This window comes from Erithacus rubecula (assembly GCF_903797595.1).
Source record: "Erithacus rubecula genome assembly, chromosome: 4".
NCBI lineage: Eukaryota > Metazoa > Chordata > Aves > Passeriformes > Muscicapidae > Erithacus > Erithacus rubecula.
Genome location: NC_136686.1, coordinates 22,500,392 through 22,512,892, shown reverse-complemented (window position 1 = coordinate 22,512,892; position 12,501 = coordinate 22,500,392). Strand labels below are relative to the sequence as shown.

The following is a 12,501-nucleotide window of genomic DNA, read 5'->3' as shown; positions in this document are numbered from 1 at the left end:
CAGGTTTTGCAATCAAAAGAAATGATATAAAAAAAAAATACTATTTTCAATTGATCTAATAAAATGCTTCCAAAAGAGGAAACAAATTCTAACTCAAGAAACAATACACATTAACTTCTTAATACTATTTTTTAGGTTCCCATAAAGAGCTTCCAAGGTAAACCTCTGACCCAGAACTCCATCTTTACCCTGGTATGCCAGCAAGCTATGTTTTTGCTTGGAAACCTAGCCTTTTTCTCAGCTGAGTCTGTTTTCTCCTTAGCCTGTCCTCTGAAAGACCTTGTTCTATGTTCTCTCTCTCTTAAATTCAAAGAACTTGCCCATCTGTCACCCTGCTGAGCACACTGACTGCTGGTAACCATTTGGGACTTCAGAAGCATTGAAGTACAACACTCTATCATGTACAGCCTGCTGTCATTTACAGTGAACTTAAAAGAATAAATAAAACTGCATGTTGCATATTATGACATTTGTTTATACAAATTTGAATTGCTTAAAGTTTTATTATCCACAGAACAACAAGTACCTGGCATACAAACAATTACAGCCTGATGTTGAGTTTTCAGACTTGCATCTCTGTATAATGTGAGACACACAGGCACCTGAGCTTTGTGGGGGTACCATGTTATAGATAAGTTTCTTGCTTTCTATACAAATTATTTATCATGCATGAGCCATTTCTCAAGACCTTTCTGAAAATGGGTCAGAGGGCTTCAGCAGTCTCCAGTGGTCCTGATGCCCCTACAGCCCATGCCCATTTCTCAACCTTTCTCCTGCCCTCTATTGTTGATGCTTTAAATTTTAGTTTTCATATTTTCCGGATTCTGTACTGCATTAGTATACATTAGTATATAACTCTGAACTTCATATGAAGTGTTAGCAAGTTCTCTTCACAGTTTAGTTGGACAAAGCAATCCTTTTCCAGCCTGAGAACCAAGGACACCATTGCAGCTTCAGGCCCAAACTGTATAAACAGCAAATTAAGCAATCTGGGAGGATGGGAATTCATAACCTGAAGTTGTAATTTGACAATTAACCCCAATATGTAAATGGACCAAAACTTAGAAAAGTGTGAAAACTCGGGACTTGGAGTCCATCTTGGGTGGAGCCATGGCCAGGCTTCTGTACTGCCCAAGGTGTGTCCTTTGAAGACCTTTTTAATAAATACCTACTTTATTCCTTTAACACTATCTAGCCTCTGTTCTAGGTAGCCTCTAAAGGCAACACTGTGGTGTGTTTATCACCAGGACCTAGAACAATGACATTTATCCCAGAAAAGTGCTGCTCTACCTCTGCCCTTCTCCAGCCACAGCCTATTCTTTTTCAGTGTTATTATCACCAACAATCCTTGGGTGGCTCCACAGTTCTCTGGCTATGGGTGTTTGAGACACACACATTACCCCCCTTATGTTCTAGGCTTCTGCAAGGTCAGCCTGGAGTCAGTAGACCAGGACCATGTCCAGATGGCATTTTAGTATCTCCCAGGATGGAGATTCCTCAACCAGCTCTGTGCCAGTGCTTGGCCACCCTCACATTTTAAAAGTGTTTCCTGAAGCTTAAAGGGACATGACTGCTTCAGTCTGTTCTCATTGCTTCTGGACCTGTCACTGGACATGACTGAAAAGTCTGGCTCTGTCCTCTGTACAACCTCCCTTTAGGTATTTGCCCACATTAACATGTCAATTTCAGTTTCTGCATACATCAAGGAGAAAAGACGCAAGTTAAAAAGTGAGCCTAGAAAAGAGCTTGGAAGACAAGTCTGACTTCAGACAATGAAACATCCATTCTTCCCTCTCATAAGGCAAAATAATTTCTACCTGAGAAGTAATGCTTTGCAAACACCTAAGTCTGTTATTTTAAACAAGCAAGTTTATTCTGCTCAGCAAATCAAACCACACTTGTTTGACAGAATCTGATAACAAAACTAAGTTCATTTCCATGTACAATATTCTCATTCCTTAGTCCTTCAAAAGTTACTATTGTACTGATTTCATTATACCATTTGGGAATGCCACAGTCAATGAGCTTTACTGGTGTTTAATCACAGAATCACAGAATCTATTAGGCTGGAAAAGACCTTAAGATAATCAAGTCCAACCATAGCACTGCCAAGTCCACTACTATACCTTGTCCGTAAGTGTCACATCTACACATCTTTTAAATACCTCCAGGTTTAGCTGCAGTTCCTTCACTTCCCAGGGCAGCCCGTTCTAATGCTTGACAATCTTTGAAGTTTTTCCTGATACACAGTATTCCTAATATCCTTAGACAATATCTGAGATTAAACAATCCCGAAAGCCAGTTTTTATACACCCGTGTTTCCCTACGCCTGCCTTTCCTGGCATCTGAAGCCGGGTATCCCATGCCCACGGCAGCCTGTTGCTAATTCAGAACCAAAAGGTGTTGGATGGGGAGGATCAGGCGCACTCATCCCCATCATTCAGTCACACGTGGACTCGCACACGCACACATCACACCTGCTGGAATGCACGCTAACACGTCCTCACCTCAACACGCTCATTCATGCTGCTTTTAATCATTACTTTTAACTAAGTGTAATCATTTAACTCCTTCAAGCTCCACAGCCATCTCCTCCAACAGGGACGGCACACCGACCATGCCAGAAAGATGCTGGGACGGTTCTGTGGTGAGCCCCCCAAGCAGCACACCCGCAGTCCCCGGGCAGACAGTCCGCTCTCCCCGCTACAGCCGAGCCGAGCCCGCCGGCCCCGACCCCCGCTCCGCTCCGCTCACCAGGAGTCGCTGCCCAGGCTGCCCCTCTCCAGGGTCCGGACCCAGGGCTTGTACCACTGGATCTGCTCGGCGACTTCCCCCCAGACCTTCTCGGGCTCCGCCAGGCAGGAGCGAAAAACTTCCTCGTAGTTGCCCCGCGCCCGGGAGGAGGAGGCGGAGGCGGCGCGGCCGCCGGGCGGCGGGCGGGGAACAGCGGCGGCCCGGGCCGGCAGCGGGACGCCCGCACAGGACGGACCCGGCCGCCGCCAGGCACCACCGCCCCGGCCCGCCGCCGCACCGCCGAGCCTTGGCAGCGCCGCCAGCCTGCCCAGGAAACCCATCTTCCACGGCCTTCAAGGGAAGGGGCCGCTCTGGCTCCTCTCAGGCTCCCAAACACCCTCGGACGGCGCGGGACGGAACGGCAGCGGCTGCCGGGGGTCGGCGGGGCACGGCGGAACCGCCCCGCCCGCCGCCCGGCCCTGCCTCCGGTGCCGCCGCCCCGAGCTCCCGGGAGCGGCTGAGCGGGGTGAGGGTCCCTTCATTGCGGCCGCAGTGTCGCTGAGCGAGCCGTGGAACGGGACCGGGACCGGGACCGGGGCCAGGGCCATGACGGACGGTCCGGACCCGTCAGCGCTTGGCAGCGACCGAAGGCGGCGGAGAGACTGGAAAAGGACACTGACACCTCTGAGTGTTTGTAACTTACGGGTCTGTGACACCTAGCCAGAGTACTCCTCGAGTATGTATTTTGAAAGACGTTCTTGCTTTCAGGAACTTCCCAGTGATAAAACTTTCTGTTTGTTCCCGAAAAGAAAAAAAAAAAAAAGAGCTTATTCTTCTTTTCAGAAAGCCTGTAACATCTGTAATAGATTTTCTGTTTTGCTCATGATGGCATATATTTAGAAATCCTTCTTGCGTTTCAGTGGCCGTGATTCAGACTACTATAATGCACAAGTTAGCTAAGATATGCACCAGATTCAAATGTTATTTTATCACTTAAGGAATTATTTTAGTGCTTTAATAGGTCTATCCATTGCAGGTTTCTCAGCATGCTCTGCCTGTAATCACATTATAAAAATGTCACATAGTAAAGAGGAACTCTATAATGTGTTTTATATTCATTACTAATTTAGGAACCTGGTTCCTGATTGTTCGTGAATTAGTGGAATAAGAACATAACAATTTATCACATTACAGGTAAAGGAGTAAGGAACGAGAAGAAATAGACTATTTACCCATGACAGTAGGTTTAATACATGAAATCAGTGCATTAAAATACAAAATACATGAGGGGTGGAGTTCAAGTTCATCAGAAGTTTTAGGTCATCTTCAAAATCCCTAATGGTCTTTAGCATAAAGACTCGTTGCTGCTTCTTTTTCTGGGACCTATATAATTATCTCACAGACTCTGGTCAGTGCTGTGTGAAATACCTCACCTCACTCTTGTCCCTATCTATGTCACAGTAGCATAAAGTAAGTACTAAGTAGTGTAATGGGATTTCCAAAAATGCTCAAGTTAAGAGTTGAAGACTCATTTTTTAAAAAGAAGAGCTAAAATCCCAAAAGTCCCAAACACCTGAAGGACCTAAGTGGACATTTTATGAAAAGTTCCCTACTGCTACAGCACGCCAACAAAGCAAGAAAATTAAAAATTTATTAAAAAAAAAGAAAAAAGTACTTGTTCTCAAATGTAATAATTTTATTATTTTGCTCACACTTTCATCACTTTGACAGGACTTTTGCTGTCAACAGAGTTCAGTAGTCAAAGTTTTAAAATAAATAAAGAAAAATAAAGAGAAGTTTGCAGATACTGAAAACATTGTTGACACCATGACAGCCCTGAACTCAGATATTGCTGCTGGATGCTTGGTAGTGCATGCATTGTACAAATATGCCCAAAGAACACAATTTCCCAATCAGGTCACACATAGTTGATCTTAGCATTTAAAAAATAACCCCAGAATTATATTTCCTACCCTTATAATTGGTAGGCTAATTTTGACTTAAAAGAACAATTATGATTTAAAGTTATTACAGAATCACTGTTAATGTGTCTTGTTGGGTTTTTTTTTGTTGTTGTTGTTGTTGCTGTTGGTTTTTTTGGTGGTATGCCTGCTCATAAATCATCACACACAGCCTCAGACTGATGTTCACAATCCCAGTATGTGGCTGAATCCAGTGCAGTGGCTGTCTATCAGAGGTGTGCAACTGGTGGACTTAACAAGAGGTATGAGTTGCCTCAGCCCAATTGGTGAATCCCACTTCCCCAGTTCTAATTCCTAGAGGTACATTATCCACTCCCAAAGAGTGACCCTTCATGCTATTTGCCTTACAAGCTGTCTTCTTTGGATCACCAACACTATGATCAATGCCCATCTAGTTAGGAAAAGCCCTATAGCTATTGCATGCAGCTGGCCTCTGGTGCTCTCTGAGCAATATCTCCCTTTTCCCTGAAGGGCAGAAAACTCTAGAGGCCAGAAAAGGTAAAATATTTAAGTATATGTAACAGGTTAGTTGTACACACTAACACTGAACCTGAGCTTTAAACATGTAATGTGTCTGGTGATGCTTAATACTTCTTGTGGTCTTGAAGAGAAATGCTAACCATTTTTCCACTCTATCCATAGTGGGTTTAATGTGAAGGTATAAGTAATAGGCAAAGGAATTTGCACTGGAACAGTAAACACTGGTATTAATCTTGAATAAATGACTTACTAGAAATGCTATGCTAGAGGTATAGGAGGTAAAAGTGAACTTAATAGGAACAAGAAATTCCTATTCTTATTATTAAATTCTTATTTTAGATAGCATACTACTGATGGAGTGTTAAGTGAAGGAATATTTCTAATGAGTATCTGTGGAACATACCTCATTAATTAAACTCATGACACCTCATACAGGTTGCTAAAAAGGTAAAGAAGGGCTTGCTAACTCTTCCAACTGCATGCTATTAATTTCTGAACTGATTTCTGAACTGATGAATTTTCCCTCTAAGGACCTTTTTTTTGCAAATCTTGTTCCTGAAATTCACACTCTACAAAGAATTTTAAAGTGATATGTGTAGCTGTAGCTGTAGGCTTTCTTGAAGGACATATGTATGTCTTTAGGCATATATCTAGCGAAGAACAAATTATGAAACGTGGCCTGGTACTTCTGCAATTGCAAAAGAAATATATCTTAGCTGAAGTCTTTATTTTGTTCAAAAATGAAGTTTTTTCCCCACAGCTGCATCCTCTAGGATAAGCTATGCATGTTTGAAGATACATGTTTCTTGAAAACCAATTAGCAGAGAAGTATTAAAAATATCATCTCCTGTATACAAAATGCTCTGAATGTCCTAAAACACAAGACTGGTAATTCAGATTTCAGTTAGAGACATTTTGTAAGCACAAAGTTAAACTGTAGTTAAAGAATTAGTGTGTATGTTAAATTATTTTGCTATGGTTCTGTACCACCTTTCGTCCAACTTTTAGACTGTATCTGACTCAAAACACTGCTACTCTTCTATGAATAAGTTTCAGAGTCCTCTATATCACTTATATCCAAAAAGTAAAGGCAGTCACAGTTTACTAAAATATGCAGTAGTGTGCATATTTAAGTTCTAGCCAAAATTATATTTTCTGTTTTCATGAAAGGAGATGGAAGTAGTATCAGTAACCTTCAGTTTCTAAGGCACATAAGGAGACACAGTTATTATTCCAGTTTGATATCCAGTCTTAGAATATAAAATGTATCATAGTGTTTTTGAAATCTATTAAAACTTTTGTACAAAATTTTAAATAATTAAATTATTGATTGAAAAAAAAAGTCCATGTTCAATCACCCCTCTGTCCACCAAGGTGATGGGAATTCATGCCCTTCTGTTTATATCTGTATCTCTATCTCTATCTGTATCTGGCACTGAGTGTTTGTGTGCTGGGAGATAAATTATGAGGACTTAGAAAAACACTAGAATATCTGTCTGTGCAGGCAGAAGCCACTTTTTTACAGACTTCTGGAAAGTGCTGAAATCAAAGTCTGACTTAGTCCATGTGAAAATTAGTTAGGGATCCTCTGGGGTGAAAATGGGATTCTAGTTTCAATTAATACTGATGTATTAATTGGTTACACCCTGAGGAGGTCTTACAGTTCAGGACAGCCTTTATTTCATTCTTTTTTTTTTTTTTTTCCCAGATTTAGGTTCTTTTTCCAAAAGTATCTTGGACTTTGAAAATGTGAGAAACAAAACCAGGTAGATAATTTAAAGATTTCTTAATTTAAAAACAAACCAAAACCAAAACCAAACAAACCATCCAAAAGCAAACTAAAAGCAAAACCAAACAAACCAGCTAAAATAAACAATTCCACATTATGTCACCTAACAAATCAAGGCCATCAATGCAAAATATTTCATGCAAAAGCAAAATTTATGGTAAGTTCTTCAGTATAGATACATGCTAGAGGAAAGAGTCCATGGTAAATTCCTTGTAGAATTTTAACTTCTGCTTTGCATTTCTGCTGTTGGGGATTTAAATTGCAAATCTGATAAAATTTTTATGAAAACTGTTGTTGAACTTTAATTTTTAAATAATCCTTATCCCTGAGCTGCTCAGCTTCCTGAAAGTGCCAATTATTATTTGTCTTTACAAGAATAAAATCTGCTGTTTTATCCAATGCTATTCCCATTTATTTTATATGCCTCTCCCACTGTTTTCCAGATGACTACACCAGAACCATCACAGGCAAAAGGACTGTTACTACAAAACTTTCAACATTAAATATATATTCTTTGAAAGGGACTAAAGGACTTCAGGCACTGACATTTTTATTGATTTTTTTTTTTAACTCGATAACGAAAATAACTACAGATTTCACAATTTCTTACTCAGAAAATTGTCTTTTTCACAGAACTGTGAAAAATTCCATTAACCCCCAATTTAAATGTTAGCGTTAATGTCAGTATTGTCATAAAAATAATTTAAGTAATATAAAAATAATTTAATATTTCTTATCAGCAGCACTTTCCAAAATAGAGAATACAGCCCAAGGAATATGAAGAAGTTAGGGAGTACTGGAAGAACTCTATGATTAAAAATTACAATGATTATAAGCCTTATTTTCAACCTTCAATGACTAATATAAAACTGGAAAGCTGATTTTTCCCAGAATATTTAGGCTTGACTAGACCAAAGGTACTCTGATTCTGTTTTCTGCCTTAGAGGGATGAGGAAGGTGAGGGGAGATATATCCTGCATGCAGATAAATATAAAAATTTGAAAAAATCAAATCCACATATGCTTAAGATTTTCAAAACAATACCTAAAACATAGTACTGTGCTGCTTTCACACTCAAAGCTCTGCATTTCACAAGAGCTCTGGGTGCACAAAGACAGAACTGGCATTATTGGCTGGCCTAAAGACTCATTGGACACTCCCGGGAGCAAAGAGTGAAGTTGGCATAGCTTTAGTATTTATCTCATTTTTTGTCACATCCCTTTGCAAGAAGCTGTCAGTCACATTGCCAGGGCATCAGACTTGTCTAGGAGCCTGGCCCATAGTCAATTACCATATCAGCATGGACTAGAATGCCTCTTTTTGTATAACTGACATCAACCTAATCTGCTCCATTTCTGGTCATGTCCTGATGTTTCATTCTTGCAATCCCATTCTCAACAGTTGCTGGATTTTGTCCATTTCATAATCCTTATTCCACTACATGACTGTTCACTGTATGACAAGAAGAGTTAATGTTCAAACATCATCATGGTGATGTGCTGGTTTAGTTCATCTGCAGAATTGTCTTGGAAACAAACAAGAAATTGACACCTAGATTGACTAAGCAATTTTAATAACATATTTCACTTCAACTGTCTTTTATTACTGTGTGCTATGTTTTTAAGCATACAGGATCATCCAGACCAGTACAACAAACAATTCTGTGAACTTTTTGAATGATCCCACTTTTGAGTGGCTCTGCCTGATAAAGAATGGATGAAATTTCACAGCAGCTTAGAGAAGAAATAGTAGCTGTCATTCAGTTTGCCCCAAATAACATCAGTAATAATCTCTGAGAATAGCTTTTTCTATAGCTCATCTTGCAAATTAGCATGTCACAGGATTCCTGAAGAATCTAAATAAGAAAATTAGGCATGAATTCAGGCCCAAGAATATTGTATAAAGCAGAAAAACTCATAGTGGTAAGCCAGCAGCCAAACTGTGTGCCCAAATACATTTAGTTAAACATTCAAGTCCACATTTTCTCATGGCCTCATTCTTATATAGTGCTGAAATGGGCTGCCAGATGTTCACATTTGCACCCTTGAAAATCCAATTCGAGAATTAAATTCCTATGGTAATTTTAGATTACAAGGTAAAATTTTAGACTCACTAAATTTAGGCCAAAAGTCATTGATTATAACAGGGCAGAGGCTACATGGCCACCCCCAAGATACTATTTTTGAAATTAATTTAGAGTCTCAAGAGTTATTTTTACCAGTATAAAATGAGTACAGCAGATTCATGGAGACTAACCCAACTTTTCACAAATCAAGGAGAAATTCAATGTCAAAGGCAGTGAAGAACCTTTTGCTATCATGATAACCTCTGGAAGCTCCATGGAACTGGAAAAAGACAGGAAAACCAATTTCTCTGTTAAAGCAGTGTCATTAAGTGGATGTCAATGAGGCAGACATACCAAATTGAAACCTGGTCATTTGCCTTATCATTGTTGTCCTATTTTTTCCTTCTCCAAGCATCCTTACTCAAAGTAGATATGTGGTCCTGATTTTAAGGGTCAAAGGAAGGAATTTGAACATGCACACTGCATGTTCAAATATTTGCCCACTTCTGTTATGGGAAAGCAGGGAATGTGTTTTAGGTAGTGTTGGATTTTCAGGTTTTATTTTTCCATAATAACTTTAGGGGGCTTATACTCAATATTTCTGCTCACTGGAGTATCTGGGTTATTTATAAACCAATAGAACATTCATCTGGTTCTTCTTCAGTTATCCAGTGTGTTTATTTGAAATTATCTACCAATGATATTTTACTGTGCAATTTAATAGAAGAGGCTAAATTTCCCATTTATTTTGAAGATATATGTCTCTAGTGAGAGCGCCCTGTAGTTGTTACCACAGCCTTTCAGAAGACTGAATTAATGAATATTTGTGTGAAATGTTTGGATATTCATTACAGAGGATAGCTTAATCATCCAATATGAGCCTGGGAATTTGTTATGGTTTTAGAACCAAGTCTTACAGGCTAGACCCAAACATTGTTTTATTGGGTGTCAAACCCCAAAGAGCCCATTTAAATTGTTATATCTATGTATAATGGTCTCTAGACTCCAAATTCTGATTTCTTTGCCTCTGGGAATATTATGCTAGTAAAACCAATGTCCAGGCTCTACATCTCATGGTAAATATAAACAAATTCTCAAGTGAAAGCTGAGTCTTTACTTTCCAAATAGACTTGGGTTTCATCTCATAAAAATTTTACATGCCCTCATTAACAGCAGAATATTATTTTTATATGCAGTTAATGCTTTGATATTTTAAAAAAGTCTCTTGTAAAAAGCCACCCTGAAGGATGCCTGTGCCTCTGTAGAACACTATGGTATTTCATATGAAAAAAAAAATAAAAGCATCCTTCCTTGTAACAATTGGAAAAGCCAGATGGAATCTTCTGTGAAATTAAATTCTCAAAAAGCTGACCTATTTTTTTGACAGATAACATATTTAATGAAAGAAATAAATTCACAGGATTCTGTTTTCCCTGCAACAATATTTGCTCACTCTTTACACCATTTATGGCTTGGTCTTTGTCTTCTTTCCTTTTAGTTAGGTAATAGATAAATGTAGAAATCAAAAGCTAAGACCCTCTCATTCTGGCATTAGCAGACCAAACAATAGATAAAATACCATGAATAAAATAGAAAAATTTGCTGTCTCTGCTTACTAACTGCACCATAGCCAAATATCAAACGGTTCATTATTAATAATTATACAAATCTAGATCCCAAATCTAGATTGTGAAGTACATAATCTCTGACCAACCTGAATCAGTTTGCAAATTGTAAAACAGATCTTGCTATAAAGAGTATGAAACTATTGTAGATATTTTCCAAGTCTTATTTGATCAGCCATTAGTTTCTATTTCTGGTAATCAAGAATTCTGAACACTAGGAAAAATGATGAATTACCAATTCAAGTCTCTTTCCAAAGCTAATAGCATGGCTTAATAGGTTAACTTTTTTAGGACAACTATCATTCTGTTCCATCACAACCTAGTTTGTTATGGGGCATTACCAATCTTAAAAATCTTCACATCCAAGAATCCCCATGTAAAAGGAAACATTCCAATCATATATATTTCTTTATATTCTAGTAATGTAACAGCCTGACAAAACACAAAGGATAGCAAAAGATATGGAAAAATTTAAATAACTAAATTAATTTAAAATAAATTACTTAGAGAAAAAAATACTTCTCCAAAAAGTTTTTCTGATAATTTTTGGCAGTAACAGTCTTATTTTCTTAGGACCTCCAAATATAAGAACAAAGTGTTTCAATATCAACCAGTAGATTGATTTCCTGCTGTCTGATCAGGATGTATTAGGATTAAGACCAATTCCCTCTGATTTCTGCCTGTAGTGCCAGTTCAAGCAACAGGTCTGTCCAGATTAAATAGCTGAAAAACAATCATTATCCTCAGCCTTAGTCCTTAGTAAAAAGGCTAATGATAATTCCATTTTAACTTCATATGCTGAATATTTTCTGCATACACTTTTAAGGCTTTTAGAATTTTTTCAAGGTTGCCTCTAGAACTATAAACATTTTGCAAATGAATGTTTTAATGAGGAAAAGCAAGGTGTAATATAGAAAGTAAAACCAAGAGGCAAAATCATAAGTACTAATTTTCTTACTAATTTGTTTGCATCTAACCAAAGGAAGAATTCCTTCATTATTATCTTCACAAGTATTTTCAATCTAATTTTGCTTTCTTTCTCTACTTTTATACCAAAAAGATCAGACAATGTAACTAAAAAATAAAAAATAAAAAGAAAAGCAAACTGTAGTATAACTTCAAGCTATCCTAACTCAAATTTTCATCCTTTGTCACAAACTTTAGAAAGAACTGTCCTTTGTCAGCCTCAAGCAGCTCCAGCCCACTCTCTCTTAGCTGCCACTGCTAACCTGTACAGTACATGGGGGAGTCAGGACAGGAGGAAGAAGCCTCATCTTGTTGTCCAGAGGTAGGACAATGACTTTGAGATAGGAGCTGAGTTTTCACTCCAGGGTTAACTCTCAGGATTATTTCACAAAATTGGAAAACTACTGAATTTGGAAGGGACCTGTGTAGGGAAAACTAGTCCAAATCTCCTGCACAGGCTGAGCCCCCTCAAGTCGAGATTACTTCTGAATATCTCCAATTATGTGCTATTGTTCAGTCACCTTCACAGTAAAGAAAGGTTTTGTGATGTTTGAAACTACCTGTGTTACAGTTTGTGCCCATCGCCCTGGGCACCACTGAAAAGAACATGGCTCCATTCTTCCCTGAGGTGGAGGTGAGACTGATCATGATGCCTTGAGAGGCTACCTAGAACAAAGGTTAGACAGTGTTAAAGGAATAAAGTAGGTATTTATTAAAAAGGCCTTCAAAGGACACACCTTGGGCAGTACAAGAGCTCCACCCAAGATGGACTCTGAATCCCAAGTTTTCACACTTTTGTAAGTTTTGATCCTTTTACATATTGGGGTTAACTGGCCAATTACAGCTTCAGGTTATGAATTC

General features: G+C 38.7%; 1 protein-coding gene across 2 annotated transcripts in view; it reads right to left on the bottom strand.

Moving 5' to 3' along the window:
• Positions 1-3,212, bottom strand: part of ACSS3 (acyl-CoA synthetase short chain family member 3) — a 64,701-nt gene extending 61,489 nt beyond the window's left edge. The window contains exon 1 of one of the 2 annotated variants that reach the window (XM_079304838.1): positions 2,755-3,212. In XM_079304838.1, coding sequence (XP_079160964.1) covers positions 2,755-3,074 — 320 coding nt within the window. In that variant the 5' untranslated portion in view covers positions 3,075-3,212. The remainder of the gene's footprint in view (positions 1-2,754) is intronic. The other variant, XM_079304837.1, reaches the window with a different exon arrangement.
• Positions 3,213-12,501: the final 9,289 nt, after the last annotated feature.